At 48.8% G+C, this 25,184-nt stretch overlaps 1 protein-coding gene across 1 annotated transcript in view; it reads left to right on the top strand.

The window, feature by feature from the left end:
• The window catches only part of VIPR2 (vasoactive intestinal peptide receptor 2), a 64,508-nt gene extending 59,818 nt beyond the window's left edge, over positions 1–4,690 (top strand). The window contains exons 11-13 of the mRNA XM_044920029.1: positions 1,907–2,036; positions 2,110–2,151; positions 2,847–4,690. Of these exons, the coding sequence (XP_044775964.1) occupies positions 1,907–2,036; positions 2,110–2,151; positions 2,847–3,020 (346 nt within the window). The 3' untranslated portion in view covers positions 3,021–4,690. The remainder of the gene's footprint in view (positions 1–1,906; positions 2,037–2,109; positions 2,152–2,846) is intronic.
• The last annotated feature ends 20,494 nt before the right edge of the window (positions 4,691–25,184 follow it).

Genomic DNA, 25,184 nt, shown 5'->3' with positions numbered 1-25,184 from the left:
CTGGTCCCTGGGGCCCACTCACACTTGCAGCTCAGGGACAGGACTGCTCTCAGTTGCTCTTCAAAATCAAGTTTGATTTTTGGCTAGTCTTGTTTAGCTTCCATGCTGACCTTTTCTTTGGGTTTTTTGGGAGTGTTCATTCAGTAGGTCTTGGAGATACATGCTTTTATTTTAGGAACAAAATTAAGTAGGAAAATAGAAACTGTTCTTTTTCCAGGATGACAAAAGAGGCAGAGCCTGTCTGTGGTGCCGCCCTCTGGCTGTGTCTTGTTGTCTTTTCTCGGCAACTGTCTTTATAACCGTAACAAACCCCCCGAACAGAGTCCCAGGGGCCCAGCCTCACTAGAAACTCTTCTCTAGAAGTGAGCATGATGTACGTAAGGGAATTCAGGCAGACTCTTTGTCTCGCACTGGACTAAAGGGCACAGCTCGCTACACAACCCACTTCTGTTCACCAGGCTAGTGCTGAGCCGGGGTATGAAATGCCCCGTAAGGTTAAATGTTTGGATCTATGAGCAGCCGGCAGTGTGATGCTCACTGACGGGCCTTCCTTGCTGATGAGGCCCAGGTCACGCCCTGCTGCAGAATGGCCTGGATTCCTGGGGTTTGCACAGATTGCCTGAAACGGGACATCCCACTTGTAAACACCACAGGATGTGGTTTTTGTTGTGAGGGAAACCAGGAGAAATGGTCACATTTCTAGAACTTACATCCCAGGCTCTGAGTGCTAGGTTTGAGGCAGGCGCCTCAAAAATATGTCAAGAAGTTCATGACTTTTTCTAAGTGTTGGGTAGGGTCAACGAACAAGAGAAAGTGAGGGAGGTGCAGAGTGGAGCCTCCTTGCTGGGTTCTCTCAGGATGAGGCTGCAGGGTCAATGCAGAGGCTACCGGATGTTCATTTAGGGGGTCTTGACGTGCACACACATCACCAGGTGGCCTGACTTGGCCTGGGGGCCAAGCTCCTCCTTGACGAGCCCCCAGGGGACCCCAATGCTCCTGTCCATGCTGGAGTTGCAAGGGTCAAATCTGGCCGCACTCTGGAATCACCCAGGAAAATGTTAGAGCTACCAGTGCAGGTCCCGCCCGCCCGCAGGGACCTGATTTAATTGGAGTGAGGAGGCATGCTGGACTGAGAAGTTTCAGAAGTTCCCTGGATGATTCTAATGTGCAGCAGTGAGAGTCCCAGGCTCAGAGCAGTGATTCTCAAAGTGGGGTTCCTAAACAGCAGCTGCAGCATCTCTAGGAACCTGATAGACACACCCCAGACCCACAGAGCCAGCAGTCCGAAGGTGGGGCCAGCAATCTGCCTTCTGACGTGACCTCCAGGTGGCCTGGTGCCGCTGAAGCTTGAGAAACGCCGGGTAGAGAACAGAGACGGTGTTTGTTCGGGGCGTGGGGAGAGCAGCTACAGGAAAGGGGGACGTGAGCTCGGCTGTTTTACTTTCAAGCATAGAATGCAGTGAGCAGAAAATCTGCATTTTGATCAGGGAGGGTAGTAACTCTGATGAACAGAGCAATTACACCTGGCTGGTCCAGGCCACCCAGAGCCCGGGCCGCCTGCCCTGCTGCCCCACTCGGTGCTCAGGGCTCTGCACCCCTGCTGAGTCTGCTCTTGTGATCGGAAAGCCAGGCCTGCCTCTGCCCTGCGAATGCTGGTTATGGGACACTGCACTCAGACCTGTGTCGCTGCTGGGCACCCGCCAGGAGGTCTTGTAGGAGCTTTGCTGCGTTGTGAGGCCCAGTCATTTTTATCACCACGCTGGCACATTCTGCCTGTCGTTGGGTGGGGGAGGTTGGTTTTACTTAAACTTGTGAGAAACAAGGTTCAGACCGGTGAGGCCAGCATGCAAGACTCCTGAGCCCATGGGCTCCCTGGCGGCACTCAGCGTCCCTCTCTCTGCTGCAGGAGGCTCGCCAAGTCCACGCTGCTGCTCATCCCGCTGTTTGGAGTTCACTATGTGGTGTTTGCCGTGTTTCCTATTGGCATCTCCTCCAAATACCAGATCCTGTTTGAATTGTGCATCGGATCATTTCAGGTTCGTGTGGGAAGGGACTGTCCCTCCCCCCCAAGTTGGTGAGTGGCCTCTGACGATCCTTTCTCGCTTGCAGGGCCTGGTGGTGGCGGTTCTGTACTGTTTTCTCAACAGTGAAGTAAGTGCTTTGTCACGTCTCAGGGGACATTCGGCTCGTGTGGGATTCCCTAATGTGGCTCAGGTCTTCTGTCCGGGCAAACCCCCTGCCGTCCCTTCCAGCCCCGTTCACAAAGCCTATCTCTCCACACCAAGCATTGTTGGTCACCCTCCCACAGGCCAGCTCAAGAAAGCTCCCCGGCCGGGTGGTGGAGAAGGACCCTGCCACTCTGCATGGTCACTGTCTTGCTCCTTGACCCCGGATATCAGGACACTCAGAACCCAGGGGGGAGGGGCGGGCACATGGATGGGAACCCTGCTTCCTGAGCTCCCTGCCCACAGCTGTCCGCATGTACGTGTGCGAGTCCCTCTGAGCCCTGCCCTGCTCTGCTCAATTCCCACATGCCTTCACCTGCCCAACCTTGTGTGGCCAACCGCCCCCGATGCTCCTGCCTGCACCTCTGCCCTCCCTCAGTTCAAAGGCCCTTCCCGAGCGTGCTTTCCTTCACCTCCTTCAGTGGGCTCCCAAGTCCCGATTCCCCACCTGCCTCACGAAAACCCCAAGCTTGCTGCTTGGGCGGCACCTTCTCTGCCACAGATACCCGAGAGGAGAGGGGTCGCGCAGACCTGTCAGCGCCGACCGGCCCCCAAGTTTATGTTTGTAAGCTCCCACGTTTGCCTGACCCCCACTTCCCCGTTGCCTCTCCCTCGCCCCAGGTGCAGAGTGAGCTGAAAAGGAAGTGGCGCAGTCTGTGCCGTAGCCGGCCCTGTGGCCGGGACTGCAGGCTCCACAGCTTGTCCGTCTGGAGGAACGGCTCGGAAAGCGCCCAGCAGTTCCACTGGGGCTCCCGCGCCCCGTCCTTCCTGCAGACAGAGACCTCGGTCATCTAGTGCACGGCCACGTTGCAGACGGCCTCCCCAGAGCCCTTGGGATGCGGGCAGCCACAGGCGGGCCTCCCCCAGCGGGAGACCCCTGGCGGGTGACTCAGCGGTGACACGCTAGAGCTGGTCTCTGCTCATCCCATCCGTGGAGCTGGGGTTACCTTCTAACTGACTGGGACTTTAGTCAGATTCGTGTTAAACTCCAGCATGTAGGTAATTTTGCTCATAATGTTGTTTGGCCAAGTAGACGGGCCATTTTCAAAGTGAATAGGGAGACAGAATGGTCCCTGAAATGAGGTACAGTGGCCCAGAACTTGGGTCCAGCCACCGTGGAAGGAAAACAAGGGGATTTTCTAATCTCGGTGCCAGTTCGGGGCAGGGGGCAAAGGCCTGAGCTGGGGGCTGGACGCTCCCTCTGCATGACCCCCAGCACGGCCTGCCCCTGCCTGGTCCTGATTAGGCCAGCCCTCTCGTCTGCAGGACACGGACACAGAGCAGCAGAACCCGTCCCTGCTGGGTGCCCCTGCTTTCCCCCACCTGCCCCAGGGCCTCCTCTCCTGCTTGTCCACCAGGAAAAGTGAAGAGAAGGGTGTCACATGAAAACGGCAGCGGGTGGTATGTCACCCCGCGAGGGCGTCTGCGTTTATGAGGGCTTCTCAACCATTGAAGACTCCCCCTGAGACCACTGCAGGCCTCCTCCCCCAGGAGGGGTGAGAGGGTTGGGTGACCTCTGGCCAAGCTTGTAGGACCTGGTCATCAGGGCAACAAAGACACCAGGCATTTTATCTGGGGGGAGCAGAAACCTATTCTCCTTTCAATGAAAATAATCTACAGTCATTTCTGTTTAAATGGAGAATTATTCTAACAAAATATAAAACTGTGTTGAGCGCTTCTGTCCAACATTGGCAAGCAGCAGTCCTGGTTTCCAGTTCCCCTGATGTTTGCAGATTTGGGAGCTAGGTCTGAGTGGCTGAGCAGCTGCAGAGGGAGCAGGAAGCCAGCGAGGAGAGCGAGCCCACCCCCGTCCCGAGCCTGGCCCTGCAGCACCAGACAGACAGACGTTCTGCCCAAACCCCGTCCCGCTGCCTCAGCCACTGGACTCAGCGATTCGACCCCTTTTATGATACTGAGGCCATGACATCTTCTTCCTGAGGCATCCTAGAACCTGGCCAGAACGAGGGAGCAGGACCTGGCCGGCTGGGGCAGTCAGAGCAGCTCAGGACAACTCACATTGGTGACAAAAGCCTGGACAAACGGGGACAGCAGAGCGACTGTGTCCAGAGGCCACCTGGAGCCGGGGCCCCCACCTCAGATGAGCCACTGTAACCAGATCCACATGACCAACTGGAGAGCCAGACCCAGGTTTACGTGGGACCACAGGTTGTGCTCCGACTTTAGAGGTGCATCTTCCTCCCTGGCGTGCGCCAGGGTCCAGCAGACATGGACTGGTCTGTCTTGCTGGGAAAGGGAAGGGGGGCGGGAAAGTGAATGTTTACTGATAGCAGGAGCAGGTGCTGGAAGAGTCAACATATGTCGTCTTACAATGCTGTAAATGTGTGTGGAACGTCCACAGCTCACTGTGTGTAAGCACTTCAATAAAACCTGATTTCCTGTCCAGAGGCTGGTAGGTTCATTCACTCTGGCCTGCACATCCTGAGGTCCTAGGGTCTCAAACTGAGGACAGACACACACTTGTTAGCTGAGGGCCGTCACCGTCAGAGGAAATCTCCCCACACGTAGAGCGGCGCTGGATGGAGGAGGGAGAAGAGAAGGCTCACGGCGCCTTCAAGGACACTGGAAACAGCCACCTCTCCCCAGGACACGTAGGCCGCCCCCCAGGTCATCCTCCTTGGAGCACCCCGGTCAGCGGTCACCGTGGCGTAGGGTGGCTCCGGCAGCCAGAGGGGTGGGGGCCCGAGAAGCTGCGAACGGGCAGGGCTGACACACGTGTGCATGAGTGTGTGTGTGTCTGCGAGCAGACCCCAAGCCTGTGTGCCACAGGCAGATAGAATCTATGTCCCACATGCTCACCCAGGGCTTCCCTTCAAGAGGAACACCGCACACTGTGAAAATCGGACTCTCAAGAGCCAGACGGGAGGTGGAGAGGCGGACCACCTCCAGCGCGTCTCCTGCGAGCAGAGCGCGGAGAGGAGCCTCGGTGCACGGCCTCAGCGCCAGGCCCCCTGGGCAGCTGAGGGCAGGTGGAGGGGCCCAGTGAGGAACGCAGTCCCGACGCTGATGGGAGGAACACCGCGGGGACGGCGGAGGCGTGAGTGACCCCTCCTCTCCACAGCGGTCGTGCTCCTTTCTTACCAAAAAAGGCGGCTTTTAAGTGGCTTTCTTCAGGTTTTCAGGTTACAGAAGATAAACAGAGGAGTTACAAAAGTTCAAATATTACAGGCAAATATTACCGACAATTCCATCCTCTCCTGACCCTTCTAGAGCTGAATATTATGAGTAACTGATCTTCCCAATATTTTCCTCTATGTTTATGCAAACCTCTCCCCCCCTTTCTTCTTCATGGAAATTAGGTCATGTTGTGTAGAAGCTTCTGCAACTTGCTTCTTTAGTGAAGACGGATTGTGTGAATCTTGCTTGTCTACCTACAGATGTGCTTTAACAAGACTGCATGATAGTCCATGGGTTTACCTCATCCACCCCTACTGATAAATGTTTGAGTTGTCTCATGAGTGCTGCGCATTTGCCCGCGGATTCCCACAGAATAAGCCCGCAGCACGGGACATGCTGGGTGTAGCCATGCACAGTCAATGCGGGGCAGGTGCCGGCCCTGGGAAAGGGCTCCCGCTCGCCGCGGCCATGATGGCTCCTCACCCACCAACCCCAGCATCACCGACATTTCCTCTCTTCCTCGCCCCAATCTGCCTGCCTCGAGGCGTGAGGGACATGAGCACCTCTTCTCTGCTTCTGAGTTAATGCTGAGCCTGACATCGCGGTCAGATGGCCAGCCCCCTGCCCCTCCTGGCAGCCGCCCCACCTGAACGCAGGTCCTGCTGCAGTTTTAAGACTGACTTCTTCATTCCTGGGAAATGGGGACAACACTCAGCAGACGCCATGATCTGGGTCACAACTGACAAGCCCTTAAAGAGGCACCGCTTAGCTTGTGGACCTTACAAAGGATTTAGGGCATCCTTTATACAGAAAAGTGTTCTTTGGAACATGGAAAGAAAGACGCTCGCTTCCTTCATCCTCTCTAAAGGTTTCCTAGGGAACTGGAGCGGGCAGAGGTGGCTGGCAGGTGATCTCCTCAATAATGGAAACAGTCCCACCTCCGCCTGCCTAGGGGTGCCCTAGACCAAGCCTTGAGGGGCAGATCATAGCGTGAACACTGACCCCCTGAGCCAGCACAGGACCTTCATTAAAGCTACTTATATTCAACACCCAAAACTGAAGAAACAATAGGGAGAAGTACACTGGTAAAGCATGATTACAAAATAATGAGATCAAGTAGGACCCATCTCTCTTTGTAAGGTTTAGGATTGTACATATCCTCTCTTGTGCTGAAGGTTGTAAGTAATCAAGTCAAGGAGCAGTCTACAAACTCAAGACACCTTAGAAACACAAGCTTTTATGGTTTAAATAATTATAATTATGAATCTAGAATGTGCAAATTTTGTTATTTTCAAATCATAACATAAATAATTACAATCCCTTTCTGATTTGAAAACACACACTACACTAAAGCCTCATTACAAGGTGACTCATAATCCTACGGATTTTTACATAGCGTGGGTGGATTGTGGTCTCCCAAGTCTATCCACCTGCAGTGAAAACGCCCTTATCTATCATTAGCTCTGTGGAAGCTGGAGGTATAAGACACAATCTCTGTAAAATTAACTCCAGTTTTTGTGTATGTATGTATGAAGCACACACACACACATGGATGCTTGGATAGGATGCGTTCGCACTCCTGATACCTCCTCTGTTGCCCTCTGGAAAGGATTTTGACTGGCTTCCCACACCCTTCTCTTCCCTCCCTCCAAAGAGAGTCCCTCCCTGTCAGACAGCCTCTGGGGCTTTAAGATGGGGGACCTGAAGGAAGAAAGGAAGGAGAGGCCTTCCTCTGGGTGGGGTTGATGGACACAGCCCAGGCTCAGCTCCAAGCTGAGAGCAAGAACCAAGGGAGAAAGCAGACTGGGAGCTACCACAACCCACGAGGGACCTCTGTGGTGTAAGAAAACGCATCAACTACTCAAAATTCCTTTGGATGCACAGATCGTGCTTTTGATCACTTGTCACACTTCTCTGGGAATGAAACCATGGATCATGGATCAGTACGTGTATCTGGTCTGCATTGTGTCTCCTAACCCACACGTCCATTGTCCGTCTGTACATCTGACCATGTGACTGCTCATGGCTCTGCAGAAGACAAGAGTTCAGCAAGGGAAAGGAGGGTTTTGAGGAGAAGACAGGCCTTAAATGAGGTTACAGGGGATATGTGGAATTTACAAAAGGGAGTGACTTAAAAATAGGACGGATGTAGTTAATTCAGCTTGCTGAGGGGCTGCACTCAGCTCTGCCAAGGAAGGCAACAGGAGGTGAAGTCAGACGGGCAGGCCCCAAATGCTCCTAGCAGGTGAAGTGGGCTTTCTTTGGAACTGGGAGCTTTCTGAGGTTTTCGAGCTGGGGAATGACGTGGCCAAGATAGTGTTTCAGGAGGTGATTGACGGCTGGGGAAAGAAGAAGTGTCGTGGAGCATCTGTGAGTTTGGTCTGCGCAGGACAGGGAGGAGGACAGCGGCTAGTGAGGCCAAGAGAAGGGAAGCCACACCCGTGGTGGCACAGTTTGCTAAGAGGTGACATAGGGATCACGGAGGAGTCCCCGGACGCCCATATGGCAGTGACGCACACTGTGGGCCAGAGGCCGCCACGCTCACGCCATTGACTCTGACAATTTCAGAATAAAATGAATACATTGCTTTTTAGAGGATTACTCTGGCTTACAGAACTAGCAGCCCTCGGTTTTCCTGTCCTGTGGAAGTTTTTCTGAGAAAGAAAGGTGCCCGAGGGCCTCGGAGGGGGGTACCTCTCCCTCTGCTCTGCTATGTTGGCTCAACTGCATCTCAAACCCACTTACAACATAAGAGACGTGGAGAGACACTGGAGATCTCATGAGTTTGTACAACCCCAAACCAAACTGATCCTAAATATGCTTTTCACCGATCTATGGAACCAAAAAGAAAGAAATCTATACATAAAAATTTACTCGTCTAGATCCAGGCCAGAACGCAGAAAGACCATCCAGAATGAATCTGAGTCAAACCCAGAGAGCAGTTCTGGGCTCCACGTGCTCTCCAGGTCAACAGACCATAGCTCAAACCTGTGACCCTGACGTGCCCGCCCTCCCTGACCTGTCAAGCTAGATACACCATAGGCTTCCATAAGCAATGTCAAAATGTGTTTTTATGGAAGTCAAACCCCAGAATCCTATTTGGGGCATTAGGGGTATGCAGGGCTGTGAGGGGAGGGGTCTGTCAGTGAGAATTACCCTCCAGGTTTAGTAAATAAGGTTAAGGTCAGATTGCCAGGCCCATGTCAGGAACAGCAAAGTCAAGGCAGAGGCAGCAACGGGGGGTCAAGGCCCACAGGAAGGAGGAGCATTTGAGCAGGACAGTTATGCCCCAAACACAAGGCAGGCTGGGCCCAAACTGTCTAAGAGCAGCACCGTGAGGATGGGGTGCAGCACTGTGCCCCCCTGGGCCGAGCTGGGTGCTCTTGAGGAAAAGCACGAGGCTGGGTCCAGGGGTGCCTCGAGGACGCTGTGATCGGGAATTCCCAGTTGATTCCACAAGAAGGGAACACAAGTCCCGCGTCCACATCGCAGCACATTTGCCCAGCTGGGCCAAAGCAGATTATTGGTGATGGCACAGAAAGCCACGCCACATCCTCGTGGTACCCCCTGGACCTTGGCTCCCTGGCCTCCCTGGTCAGCATCTCACCCGGATGATGACCCTACAGCAGAGGGACAGGTTCCACCCTGGGTCAGCACAGCCCACAGACGCCCTTTGCTCGGGCCTCGAGGCGAATGTGCCCCCAGAGCCAGCACCACAGTGACCCTGCTCACAGCCACCCACTGTGGGCTTGCTATTGCGAGCTGCCTTGAATTTGTTTTGGGATGGATGCCAGTAAAGCAGTAAATAAAAACACTGTCCTCCTGCAGCCACCCAGCCAGCCTCGCACTGGCCAGTCACGCTAAGGTCTTCCTGGGGTCCCCATGCCGTCCCCTCCTGTTTCTGGGCCCAGGCCAGGATGAATTCCCTCCATGCAAGACAGTTCTCTAGACGTGAACACCCAGCAGAGGCAATCAGGAAGGGGGACAGGCTTCAGCTTCTTCAGAGTCTCTGCTGGAGACCTTTGAGCAGAGCGAGATCCAGATGATGTTCCTGTTCCAAAAATGTCAGGGCTGCTCTGGAGAAACACCAACATTTGTGGTGGTTTGGGGTAAACTTCTTGAATAATCTGGGCCTCAGCCATCTTCCCTGCAAGACCGTGGCCTCCTCACAGCCCTCCTTCCTATTTCAAGGGCCTTCACACACCCATTACTGGGGCCCACAGCCCTTCCACCACCCCCTTGCCCCACATGGACAAAACTCCCTGTGAAGACATGTGAGTGGGCTGGTCTGCCAGAGGTAGCCGAGGTAGGTGTCCTCTGATGCAGGACATCACTGCACATCATTGCTGAGCTCCCACCCGCCTGAGGGTGATCTAGGTCTGGGTTAGCAGGGATGCCCAGGAGCCCTCCGTGAGCAGTGGGGCAGGCTCCTGCTCTTGTCTGGGAAGGGTGGCTGGCAGACCCGAGGGAGCACTCCCTGGGGGCAGCTGCAGAAGGGAGACCCTCACTCCAGGAAGCTGCTGAGCCCTGGGGAAAGCTCAGAAGGAAGCCCTGCATGCTTTCCTGGCACAGAGGTGACCTGCATCAGACGGCCCACGGGGAGGGCTGTGGACCATGCGAGAGGAACTGAGAGAGAAAATAATGCCCCTAGGGTCTGGAGCACACAGGGTTAGGGTTAGCGTCTGCCTTCGGCTCAGATCATGATCCCAGGGCCCTGGGATCGAGCCCCACATCGGTCTCCTTGCTCTGCGGGAAGCCTGCTTCTCCCTCTCCCACTCCCCCTGCTTATGTTCCCTCTCCCGCTCTCTCTCTCTCTCTTTCAAATAAATAAATAAAATCTTTAAAATATATATATATAAGAAGGAGCAGAGGCTGCTGGGAAGATGGCGGAGTAGGAAGACCCTGGGTTCACCTTGTGCTGCACCTAGAGAACACCCACATCAGCATAAATAACCCAGAAAGTGATCCAAAGACTGGCAGAACAGACTCTCCGCAGCCAAATGTAGACAAGAAGCCACAACAAAGCAGATCCACCCACTCCGATATGCTCTTGGCAAGATCCCATCAAAGCGGTGCCACAAGCCTAGCAGTGTGTGCGCAGCCCAGACAAGGGCCAGCACAACTCCAGAGTGAGTCCTGCTCCAAGGAGAGGGTAAGATAACCACACACCAGTCTGACTGTGACTCCAGGAGTGGGCTGGGGGCAGGCAGCTGGTCTGACTGCAGGCCCCACCCACCAACAAAAGCTTCTCAGGGGACAGCACAGGGAAAGTGCCTGCAGTCTGGTGCTACTGCATCTCTGGCAAACACCTGGTCTTACTCAGCTCAAGCCCAAGGCAGCCCCAGACTGGCTTACTAACACCACGGGCACCAGACTGTGCCCACAACAGGCAGCGAGCCATCACAGGCTGGACTGAAGGCAAACACAGCTCCACCACAAAGGTAGGGCACCCCTGGAGCAACACACATAGGAGACACCCCCTGAGGCAACATTTTCCGGTGAAAAGGAGACATTGCACTGTGGGGCACTACAGGACCTCTTCTTCGTAAAGCCACTACTTTCAAGTGCAGGAGACATAGCTGACTTTCCTAACACAGAGAATCAGACACAGCAATAGACAGAATGAGGAGACAGAGGAATATGTCCCAAATGAAAGAACAGAACAAAATCAGAGCAGGAGACCTAAGTGAAACGGAGATAAGTAATATGTCTGATAGTGAATTTAAAGTAACGCTCATAAAGACACTCGCTAGAATTGAGAAAGGAGTGCAGGACCTCCACGGGACCCTCCACCAAGAGATAGGAGACCTAAAAAAGAACCAATTAGAGATAATGAACTCACTAAATGAAAATAAAAATAGACCACCTGGAATAAATAGCAAACAAGAGGAAGTAGAAGAATGAATCAGCCACCTGGAAGACAGAGTCATGGAAAGTAAACAAGCTGAGCAGATGAGAAGGGAAAAAAATACACAAAATGAGAATAGACCCAGGGAACTCAGTGACACTGTCAAGCATAACAGTCGCATGATAAGGATCCCAGAAGAAGGGTGAGAAAAGGGGGCAGAAGATTTATTTGGAAAAATAGGGCGCCTGGGTGGCTCAGTTGGTTGGGCGACTGCCTTCGGCTCAGGTCATGATCCTGGAGTCCCAGGATTGAGTCCCGCATCGGGCTCCCTGCTCGGCAGGGAGTCTGCTTCTCCCTCTGACCCTCCTCCCTCTCATGCTCTCTGTCTCTCATTCTCTCTGTCTCAAATAAATAAATAAAATCTTTAAAAGAAAAAATAATAGCTGAAAACTTCCTGAATCTGGGGAAGGAAAGAAATCCAGATCCAGGAGGCACAGAAAGCCCCCAACAAAACCAACCCAAAAACGTCTGCACCAAGACACAAAGTAAATAAGATGGCCAAAAGTAATGATAAAAAGAGAATTTTAAAAGCAGCAAGAGAAAGGAAAGCAGTTACATACAAGGGAAACCCCACAAGGTTATCAGTGGATTTTTCAGCAGAAAAATCTGCAGGCCAGAAGGGAGCAGCCAGAAGGGAGCAATTGATAAATTCAAAACACTAAAAGGAAAAAATCTACAGCCAAGAATACTCTATCCAGCAAGGCTTTCATTCAGAATAGAAGGAGAGAGAGAATTTCCCAGAAAAATAAAAGTTAAAGAAATTCATGACCAGGAGCAAAACCAGCCACGTCCCCATCACCCATGATGCCATCGGCCTGTGAGTCAGAAATCCACAGTCCAGCCTCCCTCCTGCCCGAGTCAGCATGCGCTGCCTGCCACCTGCTCAATGCCAAGTCAAAATGCCTTCACCGCAGATCGGCAAAGACTCAAACTGACACTCTTCCCTTATGCTCAAGTTTGTGCATAAAAGTGGGCATAATTATAACAGCAGAATGAAGCAACCCAAATAGTGACACTAATTCTGTAGAATATATAAAGGATAAAAGGAGTGTGCTAGGCTGAGAACATCTCCAACAAGCACATCAAAGGACAATACATACAGCATGATTCTGGTGACTAAAAGAAACAAACCCAGGAAAAATAAAACAAGACGAAATCAGAGAGGGAGACAAACCATAAGAGACTCTTAATCATAAGAAACAAACTGAGGGTGCTGGAGGGGGGCGGGTAGGGGCATGGGGTAATTGGGTGGTGGACATTAAGACGGGCACATAATGTAATGAACCCTGGGTGTTATATGCAACTGATGAATCACTGAATTCTACCTCTGAAACTAATAATACACTAAATGTTAATTAACTGAATTTAAATTTAAAAAAAAAGAAAGAAAGAAACCCAGGGGCACCTGGCTGGCTTAGTCAGTTAAGCGTCTGCCTTCAGCTCAGGTCATGATCTCAGGGTCCTGGGATTGAGCCCCGCATCAGGCTCCCTGCTCGGCGGGGAGCCTGCTTCTCCCACTCCCTCTGCCTGCTGCTCCCCCTGCTTGTGTTCTCTCTGTCAAATAAATAAATACAATCTTAAAAAAAATAAAAATATAAATAAATAAGTAATAAAAAAGGAACCCAAAAATATATGTAAGAGCAAATTGAAAAAATGCTTGATTTATAAAATGAACCAGAGAAATGAAGCTTTTGACTCTTTGTTCATCTGAATAAAAGTTCCTGAGAGTTCATCCAAGGCGCATGGCCTCAGCATCCGGAGCTGTTGGTGCTCCACCCAAAGACAAAGCGGAGGGGCATCCTCTTGTGGGGTTGGCCAAACCTATCCTGCAGCACCCTCTGTCCTTCCATACCCTTCCAGAAAGGCCCTCAGGCAGAGTCTGTTTCAGCTAAATGAACCCTGCAGGATGCACACTCCAGAGAACAGGAGTCACCCAGAGGCAGAAAGGAAACAGTTTGACCAGGAGCTCTGGGATTTTCTCAGGTGGGCTCCAAGCACAGCTTGTCCCTCAAATGAATGGGATTCTAACAGGTTCCCAGAGCCTATTCACTCCCCCTGCTGTCAGAGGAACTCCTACAGCCTCCCTGACTCTCAGCCCTCCCCAAGGCCCAGCCCCCTCCAGGGGCAGCTGATCAAAGAGGGGTTTAATGAGCACTTTCCAGCAGACACAATTGCCAGATGTTCCAGCAGTTCCCACAAGGGACGACGAGGCCCTACACGTGTGCCCTATGAGCGGCACAGCCTGGGTCCAGAGTGCCCAGGTGTGAGCCCCAAACCCCCTCCCAACTGCCGGACCTGTGAACAGCTCAAGACTGCTGAGAAGATGGGCTTGTTAACTGTGGAAAGCCCTAGAATCAGTCCTGATACTTAGCAAGAGCTAACTGAGGGTTAGCAGTTCCTCATTTCTTAATTGAAGGAATGTCAATCTCCCCATGAGGAGCTTATACGTAAAAGAAAAATACCAACACTGAGAAATTGACTAACAGAAAAAACAAAGATAATCAAAGAACAAATATTTGTAAAAACAAAAAGAATAAGGAAAATGTTATACGTCCCCATAAGTAAAATAAAAAACTGGATACCTTGATTGCCTATAAGAATGGCATTATTCAGTGATGATGATGTTAGATTAGAGTTATACTATGTAGTACGATATTATAAACTTTATATTTGGTGGTTTTATTATATATCATAGTATTACCATAAGGCAATATAACTATTATACCATACCGCATATTATTATCCTGTATTTATTTCTTTTATAAACATTAAACCTGATATGACTTTAAAATGTTCATTCCATTTAGTAAGTTTATCTCTAGGGGTTTTCCCTAATTAAATATACAGAGTTGTGCACAATGATTCGTGTGCAAAAATGGTCATTACGATGTTATTTATAATATCAATGTCAGAAAAATGAAAACAATAAAAAATTAGATCATTTAAGGATGGTTAAATAAGTTGTGATTTAGACTACTGAATGAAGATTCTGACATGGGAGGCCCATGCTGGGCAAATGTACTTTGAGGAACGTGGGTGCCACATGCCAATCCATCTTTCGAAAAGTACACTGAGTCAGCCACATACAGGCTGAGGGATCTTGAACAAGATCAGAATTATGGGAAAGAGTCACCTGTAAGTAAGCAGCAGGAACAAGTAACCACCCTTGTGGTTGAGGGCATTTACTGCCCAGACAACTCTCTTGGATGGTCCGACCTGAAATACTCACCATTGTGCAAACCATTAATAATGCAACACAATTTATGTGATCCAATTACTCACCTAGCAAGGATATTCAAGGATGAAATTTAGACAGCCACTTTTTGATCAAATAAACTGGAAAAGGAAAAGGCGAGCTCATCTAACACAGGTGGTCTCGATTACAATGAAGATGAAGGCACATCTTCACATACAGCTTGGTGTCTCTTCCTGAGGTCCAAACTCAAATTTCCACTTGTATATCAGATATCCTCCCTGATATCCCACCCCACACTCAGCATCTCCTCTTCTTCCCATTTCATAATGATAAAGAGTCGATTTGTCAAGAAGACATAAACAATCCTATATGTGCAGATACCTAATGAGCTTCAAGATGCATGAAGCAGAATGGACAAAATTAAAAGTAGAAATAGACAAATCCGCAATCATAACTGGAGATTTTAACACACTTCCTTGTCTGTAATTGATAGAACAAACTTTCAAAAAAATCAATAAGGATAAAGAAAGTTTCAGCAATATCAACCAACTTGGTCTAATCAACATAAGCAGAGCACTTCACCCAACAACTGAAGAATGTATGTCTTTTCAAGTGCACATGGAACCTTGACCATTTGTTAAGCCATAAAGCAAATCTTGATAGATTTCAAACGAATGAAACCATACATAGTAGATTCTCTGACCACAATGGAATTAAACTAAAAATCAGTAACAAAAAGAAGTAGAAAACATCAAATATTAAGTTGAGCAACACATCTGTCTAAATAGATGAAAGAAGAAATCACAAGGAAAATTATAAAATATTTTGAACTAAATGAAAACAAAAACATACTGCTTCAAAATTTGTAGCCTGCAACTAAAGCAATCCTTGGAGGAAAATTTATAACTTAAGATATAGATATTAGCAAAGAAAATTAGAAAAATCAATGATCTCACTTCCACTTCATGAGAAGAACAAATCAACAACTTCTTCCCCAGTCTGTTATTCCCCTTGTCCTGTTGAGCCAGAAGCCTTGGAGTCATTCTAAATTCTTCCTCATCCAACCGATACACCCAAGTGTCTTGTCATTGCTACCCCATCGCCTTCTCCCTGTTGGCTCGTTTACGCCGTTCCTCATTCCTCTCTTTGTAGCCTCAGTATTTGGCAAGTGGCTGAACCAGCAGCCTCCTAACTGGTCTCAGCCAAACATGCCCACCACTAACCCTTCCCCAAATTGGCCATAGAAATTGCTTTCTAGCATGCAGTTGACATTATGCTGTCACTCCAGCGACATGTACCTCAGAGCTCTTATGGCCTTCAGTAGCCCTCCACCACTATAACCATCGGGGTCTTGCAAATGGCTCACACGTGTCCTCTGCTCCCACCACTCAGACCAGCCAATGCTCCCCGCACCATCACAGCCCATCTGGCCCCCGCCAGAACGCCCTCCTCCACCTGCTCCACAAGGAGATGTCAGGTTGCTCTCGAAGTCGGAATGAGCCTCCTGGGAAGCCTTTTTCCACGTTTCCTAGTTTGTTGTTAACCCTATTCTGTGCCGCTCTTCCTCTTGATGTCCTCTGCATACCTCCTTCATACCTGAGGATAAGTTTCACTGTGATGTTCTAGTTTCCCTTTTCCGCTATGCTCTGAGTTCTTGAGACAGGAATGATGTCTCAGTCACCTCTGCATCCTCAGCACTGAGAAGTCACTGCAGAAAGCAGGTCCCACTAACTTGTCCCACAATAATTTGCGGGTGATGGTGGAGGCCAGCAAGCTGCCTCCAGAAGTGCACAGGGATCTGGCCCAAGCTGGAAGTTAGCGCCTCTCAGACACACCCCCTTGGGCCATTGAAACCCATGAGGTGAATATTTCAGAACATACAAGAACAAACTGGCCAAGGGTCTCCTGCTTCTTTTATTCCCAAAGAAGTGCAATGTGCATGGACACTTTCCTCTGCTCAGAGGTAGAAAACCTTTACTTAGTGATAAGCTTCCTAAGGACTGTTCCCGTTAGATCTTTCCAGGGAATGTAGATCTCCGTAAATTTTGAACCGGTTCTTCACAAATGTTTCAAGTCATGGTGCACACAGATCCTGCTTGTTCTGCACGTGGTGGTGAGCAGAGAAGGCATCTGTGCTGGAAGACCAGTCGCCCAGGTGCCCCCGGGGCTGTGGGATGTGGCCTCAGCACGTGTGACTTTACAGGCTGGGCAGCTATGACTGATGAAAGGACAGACGTCCTCTTAGGGAGATCAGACTGTAGGAGAGGCCAGCAGGGCCCCTGCACAAAGCACCAGGGGGATCTGTGCAATTACCCATCTTTGCTCAAGGCAACCAGGCAAAGAAGCTGCAGAGAAAGGGCATGGTGACCTCTGGCATGAGTTGCTCAGGAATGATGACTGCAGATTTATTAACGTTCACATATGCCCTTAAGGAGGAAAAATGGGGCTCTGAGGGATTCAAGATTTTCATTAAAATGTCCCATAAGGATGGTTACATCAGGGAAAGGCACCAGAGGTCTTTGGCCAGTCTGGCTATCAGTGGGCAGCTCACACTTGATTAGGCCAAGACTACATAAGCCCTGGGCTTATTTTCTTGGAAATACATTTGAAAATATTTAATTCTATGAGGGAAAAAAACATAATTTAAAATAAAGGGACTCTTTTTTTCAAGCGGGTCACTTTGGCTCCTTCTATCTGCTTTAGCACAAGATACTTATTGCTATAGCAACCAGTATGGAATGAAAAATAATCCAGAAATTTCAGAGTTCTTCCTCAGAGAAAAAGTTCCTAGGCTTGTTTTGATGGGATCTTTCCGTTAAGATCATTCTGTTCTCAAATGGCAGACGGATCTGGGTTGGCGCCAATGTCAAATAAAGCACATATTTCCCAGCCACGCTGTCTGACCATAAGGTTTCCCTCCAGCAATCCAGCTACCCCGTTGCTGAGAACGCGTGCTCGCTGTTCTGCAGGAGTCAGAAACGCCGCCTGGACCACAGAGCTTCGGGTGGCCTTGTGCTGGGCGGAATGTGCTCCCGGTCCCTGCACACGTCCTCCTCACCCGGGCGCTCAGCTCTGCTCCTGCATGTTACCATAAATTGCACCTCCAGGCCCCACCAGCCCCCCGGGGAGTGCAAGTCAGAACCACACATGTGTGTGGTGCTGCGGAGGCCTTCACGTGGCTCCTCACCAGCCAGGTGCTGACGATGCGTTGCATCACTAGGGGCTTCTTGAGGTTCCTTTTCAGGAAAACAAAATCAAAGTTCACTTTTAAAACCAAAAAAGAAAAAATAAACATGTGCTAGTGCTTCACATTGTAGATAAATATGAATCCCAGATGGATGAAGGAGTTAATATGCTAAAAATCAAAACCAAAAAATACTAAAAGAATATGTAGGTGAATTTCTCTATCATTGGTTGAGAAAGTTCTTCCTAATCTCAAAGAAAATTGCTGCACTTTACCACACAAAAGTTCTTATTTATACCACATTTTAAAGTTCTGCATATCAAAAAAAAACAATACACTAAATTAAAAGACAAATAATAATATAGAAAAATATTTGTAAGAACTATGAAAAGGAGTAAATATTCCTAAGGTTCAGTCAATAAGCAATAGAGCGGGCAGATTACTTAAAAAGCCAAGCCACAAAGTATAAATGAAAATACCTAATAAATATGTGAAAATTGTTCAACGTCACAAGAAAATAAAGTGATGCATTTTTATTTCCCAATACAATAATTTGTAAAGATAAATAAGTAGTATTCCACCTAGAATGTTACTGATAGGACTAAACTGGTCCAAAATTTCAACAAAGCATTTCAGTAAATACAGCAATAACTTCAAAAATGTTTGTGAACTTCAACCGAATAGTTTCACTTCTTATCCTAAGCAAATAAACCTGGTTTTAAGCAAATATTTATGTACAAAGATGCACACATGGCAAGACCTGGGAGAACAGGCTGGAACTGGGAGGAATGGCTAGATCCCAGTGTGCCCATTTCCTGGGATATCATGTGACCAAGGATGTTTGCGAACTTTTAATGATAAAAAATAATGCTTAAGAGGTTAAGTGGGAAAAAAAAAAAAAAGCACTTAAATTGTATATAGAATCCTTCATTCATATAAAAACACATTAAAAAAACTAAAAAGAAACACACAAGATATTAAGGTGGCTACTCTTGGAGGCATCCATGTTCAGAAATTCATGCTTCCTTGCTTTCAGCCAACATGTGTAAAGTGCCTTCTACTTACCAGGCAGGGTTCTTAGGGCACTGGGAGCTCAGACGGACAGAACAAAGCACCTGCATTCCAGTCAGGGAAGATGGCTGGTAAGAGGCAAATCAGAACAGACTGCAGCAAGTGCAGTCCGTATTTGCTCTACAAATCAGGGGCACAAGAATATGTCCAGCAGGCAGATGGAGGTCCCCTAGCACTGATATTGTGATGACAAGGAAAAAATACAAGAAAAAAACACAATGGAAATAAAACTTCTAAAAGTCTGGCTTACAGGCAATTTCTTATCATGTAATGTACACACTGCCCAGAAGTGATGTTCTTGCCATTTGCAATGGAGTAATGTTGCTACGGATCTTAGCTCCTCTAGAATACAGCACCGCCTACCCTGCCTGAGGTATTTCGTTCTTTCTTTCTTTTTTTTTTTTTTTTGGAACCTGAAGTATTTCTTTGCAAAACTATATGTCAGATTTATACCTAGCCAAAGCCTTTTCATATGTGAACTGGACAAGATGAATATTCAGCAAATATAAACTCAGATGTCACCCAGGAACTCTTACTTTTTTTTCTTTCTTTTTTTTTATTATTTTCAATTAGCCAACATATAGTACATCATTAGTTTGTGATGTAGTGTTCACTGATTCATCAGTTGTATATATGAAGACATATGCCAACTGTTGGACAAAGGAAAAAACGGAAATTTTCAAGAATGAGAAAGTGACGGTGTTAAAAAAATAATAAATACGTGAAATAGAGGCGATCTAAATAATCACACTGTGCTTTTAAAGTTAAATGCAAATGTAAGAAAATCCTCAATATTGAATTGCATCACATAAGATTCTATAAAATAACAATAATAATTTAAAGAGTAGATATTACTATAAATGCTGAGCAGTAGGTATAAAGATGGAGACCACATGCATGAAGATGAGAAAGAACATTCTAAAATCACATCTTCAACAGAGGGGATTCAAGAGACGGCATTTCACTATTGACTCTACTATTTAGGGAAATATAGGCTAAATCATGCCTTTAAAAACTAAAAGTATTCACTAGTTAACATTGAATATAGTAAATATTGCTTCTAAGACAGAAATTAAAAGAAAGAAAATACAACTCATACACCAAAAGAAGAAAGCAGTGTGCAAGCCTTGATTAAAATGATGGAACAATGTTTAAGTCAGATATAATTCTGGATCATTTATAGGGTGATTTCACTGTTGGAAGATAAATCTCAGACTGTACCTAACACCAGATTCCAACCATGTGCTACTTTTAAAAGTTACACCTAAAATAAATGACACTAAAACATCTCCATATTTATATATTGGCAAAGTACACAGGCTAATACAATGAGAAGTAATACAGGGAGGATGACCAGGGGATGGCGAGTGGAGCAGGGAGGGTGGCGAGTGGAGCAGGGAGGGTGGCGAGTGGAGCAAAGAGGATGGTGAGTGTAGCAGGAGGATGGTGGGTGGGGAGGGGGATGGCGAGTGGAGCGGGGAGGGTGGCGAGTGGAGCAGGGAGGGTGGTGAGTGGAGCAAAGAGGATGGTGAGTGTAGCAGGAGGATGGTGAGTGGGGAGGGGAGGGTGGCGAGTGGAGCAAAGAGGATGGTGAGTGTAGCAGGAGGATGGTGAGTGGGGAGGGGGATGGCGGGTGGAGCGGGGAGGGTGGCGAGTGGAGCGGGGAGATATCTAAAGTGATGGATCAGCTTACCTGCCTCATTTTTATGCTTATGAAGCAACTTTCTGATGGCCCAGCCGCCTGACTGAAGAGAACCCATTTGTGAGCAGGTAACGATCACTATGTGGGTCGCTGTAGCCCCTCCCACCCTCCCCGCAAGCACAGCCCAGAGGGACCCCAGGCCGATCCAACACTTCAGTGGGCAGTGGAGGAAGACAATGTCCAGCGGAAGAGAAATGAAGCAAATACAGAGTAGGAGTCCTACAGGGAGAATGGGGAGAAGAGCACAAACAGCAGGGTCAGGGTGTATGAGTAGCAGGCAGGGTGGGGAGGCTCTGGGAATTCGGGATGTGAGAGACAGGGGTGTACAGAAAGCACAAGGGTATTTGCTGGGGCCTTATGACTTAGAAGGGATTGGTCCTTTGAGGAAAAAGACATTTTTCACTGTTTTTGTGTGCCTGACTAGACGACACCTCTCAGTCATGGGCCCACCCAGCTCCTGGATGTGAAGGGGCCCCTGGAGTTGGGCCGTCCTGAGCCCCAGGGAGCATGGACACACGCTGGCTAAAGTAGGGCTCACCCCTGAGCCTCTGAGGAAGTTTCCCACTGTGGGTGCCTGAGGGCCTTTTTCCTGCGGGCACAAACTGGGGGGTTTCAGTAAGGTCAACTCCCCAATCCTCCCCAGCTCCGGCATGCAAAAGGCTTCACAGAGGGGACGTCTGAGCACAGTCCCCTTCCGTCCACTGGGCCTACGGGCCTCTCTATTTTTCCCTGGGGCTCCCTCACATTCCTTGTAAAGCTAATCTGAGCCTGGTGGTTAGGAGGGCTGAGGACAGCGATGCGGGCAGGGACAGCAGCCGTACCAGGCTTGGGTAGGTTTTATGCAGGCCTGACCTACTTAACGGACTATGAGAGTGCGGCCAGTTTCTCACTGATGGGAAAGGCTGGGAAAACAGTTTTGAGCGGAGACTTAATTAATTGGTACTTTATTTCTCTATTTAAGCATCTAATGATTTTTTTTTTTTTTAGGAGAGGGAGGCAGAGGGGCAGAGGGAGAGGGAGAGAGAATCCCAAGCCGACTCCACTCTGAGCACAGAGTCCAACACAGGGCTCGATCTCAGGGCCTTGAGATCATGACCTGAGCCAAAATCAGGAGTTGGAGGCTTAACCGACTGAGCCACCCAGGCGCCCAAGCATCTAATGATTATTAATCTTGGTTGAAAAAAATGTACATTCTAGCTTCTCCGACATGCCTTTAGAGCATGAGAGAGGACGGTCTGGGCTTGTGTGCCTCTTCCCAGAAAGCGGAGAACAGCATGGGAGAAGAGCGAGAACGCGCTGGGGCCGGAGGCTCCGCTGTGAGCCGCTATGTACAAGAGCGGATCTGAGGCGCTGCTTCACGACAGGTCACTGCTTACCCCCCCGCGCGTGAAGATGGTGAGAGCAGACGGACAGAAGTGTTCAGTCCCCACGCAGGCCTGGGGCGCCACCGCTCTGAACCCCTCCAGACTCCACAATGGTACCACGAGCCGAGATCTGACCTTGAGGGCACCGTCAGTGCCGGGGACCAGGCACCCGTTCTGGCCTCCCGGGGAAAGGTGGCGGTCTCCACCGGTCTGTAAATCAAGACATAAGCTGTTCTCAGGGAAACGCAGCCCTGTTGGGGCATCTCTACTGCGGGGTTTGTCTGCCTTTGTTTGTGTTTTCCTCAAAGACCCCTCACAACCAAACGAGGAGCAGATCTTGAGGATGCCGTTCCCTCCAGATCATTCCAGAAGGAAATGTGGCTCCTGAGTGGCTGGGACACCACCAACACCACCCAGTCCCCAGGGCCTTCTCCCCGGCCTGTTCCTTTCCCAGGACAGCGTGATCCCCTCCCAGGACTGGAGCCCAGCCACCAAAGTCATGAAACTTCAAGACGACTCAAAAACGCCTCAGCTTTGGTGAAGATATAGAGCTAAACAATGCTTTTTCAAGCTTTCTTCATAGATTTAAAGGAGAGTTCTCTCCCAGAGTTCAGTTTATAGGTTTAAAACCAATTTCTAAAAGGAGGAAAAAGGGAATGAAAAAAGAAAGCAAACAAGGAAAGAAGAGAGAGGGAGAAAGTCTGTCATCTTCATTTAAAAAAAAAAAAAAGACTCTTATTCATTACTTGGTTTACTCATAAAATAATTGTGTTTTGTTGGTAAACCCACCCAAATAGGAGGTCCATGAGAGCAGGGACTTTATTTTTTACCCTGGCATTTATAAGAGTTCCTGACACACAGTAGACACTCCATTAATATTTGTTGAACTAGTTATACATTTTAATATTTGAAGCAGAAGAAACATTTAAAGATTTGGGTGGAAAAGATTTTTCCCTGAGTTTGGAGAAAAAAGAAAGTGTGTAAGTCCTAAGGAAGAAGAGAGATGATTCTTCTGAAGTTTCCTTGTGTTTTCCTTATACATTTGTACCTCCCTTTGCCCCACCTTCCCACTCACGCTTGCCCCAACTCAGAAAGGATCAGCGTCCTTCTGATCCATGTCCCCTTTCTAAGGTCATGGGCAAGGACGTTTCCAGCAGTACCTGCCATTGTAAGAAACAGAAATCCCTGATGAAGACAAGGCAGGCATAACCTACACATGGCATCCCCAGAAAAATGGACAAGTAGGTGGGAGCTTGGGGGCACAGCTTAAGAGACCGTGGAGCCCCTAAAGCCCATTCGTGGAAACAAGGGTAGGAATCCACGCTCCAGTGGAGTCTGTGAATAAATGGTAACTTCCGGCCCCTTTAAACATTGAGCCCCAGCAACGCCCTGAGAGGCTGTGCCCTGGCTCATTTTACCGAGCCTTCAGAATTTGACAGGCTGGCAGACACTGTATTTGGCAAGAGAGTTAGGAAGGTTTCTGTGGCAAATAAAACCCAAGACAGTTTCCAGAACAAGAGAGCCATATGATCCTACACAAGGACGAAATGGCATGACGGCCAAGACTCCAGATTGGTTAGCCCAGATTAAACTCCACCTACTGACAGAGAAATGACTTTCTAAGCAGAATTTTAATGAAAATTTCAGAGGACAAGTTGAGAAACACTGCTCAGATTCTATTATCTAAAAGTAAATATCTTTCCCTAATTTACTTTTCATTTTTAATTATTATGTTCTCAGGCCAAAAACCATTTATCAACTTATCACTATAAATTTTGATACATCCACAATAACATCATCAGGGATATAATAGCAAGAAAACCATCTTCCAGGAGTAGAAAGGAATTTACATTGATTCTACCATGGAGGGTCCTAAGGGACCATCGAGTTAACCCCTTATTCCCCACGGAGATCGAGACACAGAGAGGCTTGTCCACCAGCCTGAGGACTCACAGCAGAGCAAAGCTCCCCTCCCACCTACTGAGTAGGGCCAGCAGAGACAAGAGGCAGTGGTCTGTGGCGTTAGCTCGCTCCTCTGGTCCGGGCAGTTGGGCTGAGGTTCAGAAGTCGTAAAAGCTCCCCAGGGATTTCAGTGTGCATCCAGGATTGGGCACCTCGGTTGGAAGGGTGCCTTGCACACTGGTCCATTAGAATCACCTGCGAGCTTCCTCCTTCCCTGTTCACCTCTCCCCTGGGAGACGCAGACTTTCCCCAAGAGGGCGTCTCAATGCCGATGTGAGCAGACCTTCTGGGAACCGTACAAAGTCCAAAGGAAAGGGGTTAAGTTACTCTGTCGCTCCCGATCTGGGGGATGGGGTCTGCCCAACCCACCGCAATCTATCGTCTCTCCATCCAAACCCATTTGCTTATCATCTCAGGAAAGCTTGGCCCCAGAAGTAGGTGATTTCTATTCTGTTCAAGTATTATTTGAGTACTTTTCCTAGGATTTTGTGGTGTTGATTTTGGGATTAGTGTGCCCTCTTCTAAGGTTTATAAATCACTTTTTGATCACACAGAATTAACTAATTATAAGATAATTTGCTAAAGTGGGTTTTGGCCTGCATTGATTGTTACGAGATCACTCAACAGAGGCATTACAGAACACTTTCTGGAACAGCTCATTTCATAACACTGACGTCAAAAGCTCAGCTCTTTCTCCCACAGGTCTGACTTCTCTGGGTCCACAGAGGGCAGTTTATCAGAAAGGGGGGCCCGTCTTGCTTCCGAGGAGCAGTAGCTGTTTCTACAGCACTTGGTGTGTGTCATTTTCCTCAACCCATGGCCACTTGAGCAAATGAGGGTGGGGCTGGAGGCTTGGAGGCGGCTTAGCCTGAAGCTGAGTCTTGGGATTTTCAGAAGGATCACCATAGGAGGTCTGGCTTTGGGCCATTTAAATCATGGCAAAACAGTCAGAAACGTGTGAATCCTCTGGTCGTAGCTGCAGAACACAAATCAACCAGTAGATAGAACCCTATCCGTTTACTTACCTGCTGTGTTTACCATCTATGTTGGCAGAGGGAGTCTTTCAAGGAATCAGCTTATGCAATTATGGGGACCAACAAGTCCAAAATCCACAGGCTGGGCCAGCAGACCAGACACTAAAGCAAGATATCCGTGCTATCATCCTGAGGAAGATCTTCTTTAAGGAAGCCTCAATGTTTGCTTTAAGGTCTTTCTACTGATTAGAGGGGGCCCACCCACACCACTGAGAATAATTTCCTTGACTTCACATCTGCTAATGGGAGATGCTGAACCAGGCTGACCCCCTTGACCTTGTCTCTTCCTGCCGAAGATGTGGGCACTGGGGCAGTCACTTGTGATCCCATGGGGGAAATCATGAAAACCTTAAGGGGATTCAGCCCCTGCATCATCAAATCACAGAGCCAGGGCCTGCAGTCA

The sequence above is a fragment of the Neomonachus schauinslandi genome, chromosome 12 (assembly GCF_002201575.2).
Source record: "Neomonachus schauinslandi chromosome 12, ASM220157v2, whole genome shotgun sequence".
Classification (NCBI taxonomy): domain Eukaryota; kingdom Metazoa; phylum Chordata; class Mammalia; order Carnivora; family Phocidae; genus Neomonachus; species Neomonachus schauinslandi.
The sequence above is the reverse complement of the archived record's forward strand: the minus strand, read 5'-3'. Positions and strand labels throughout refer to the sequence as shown.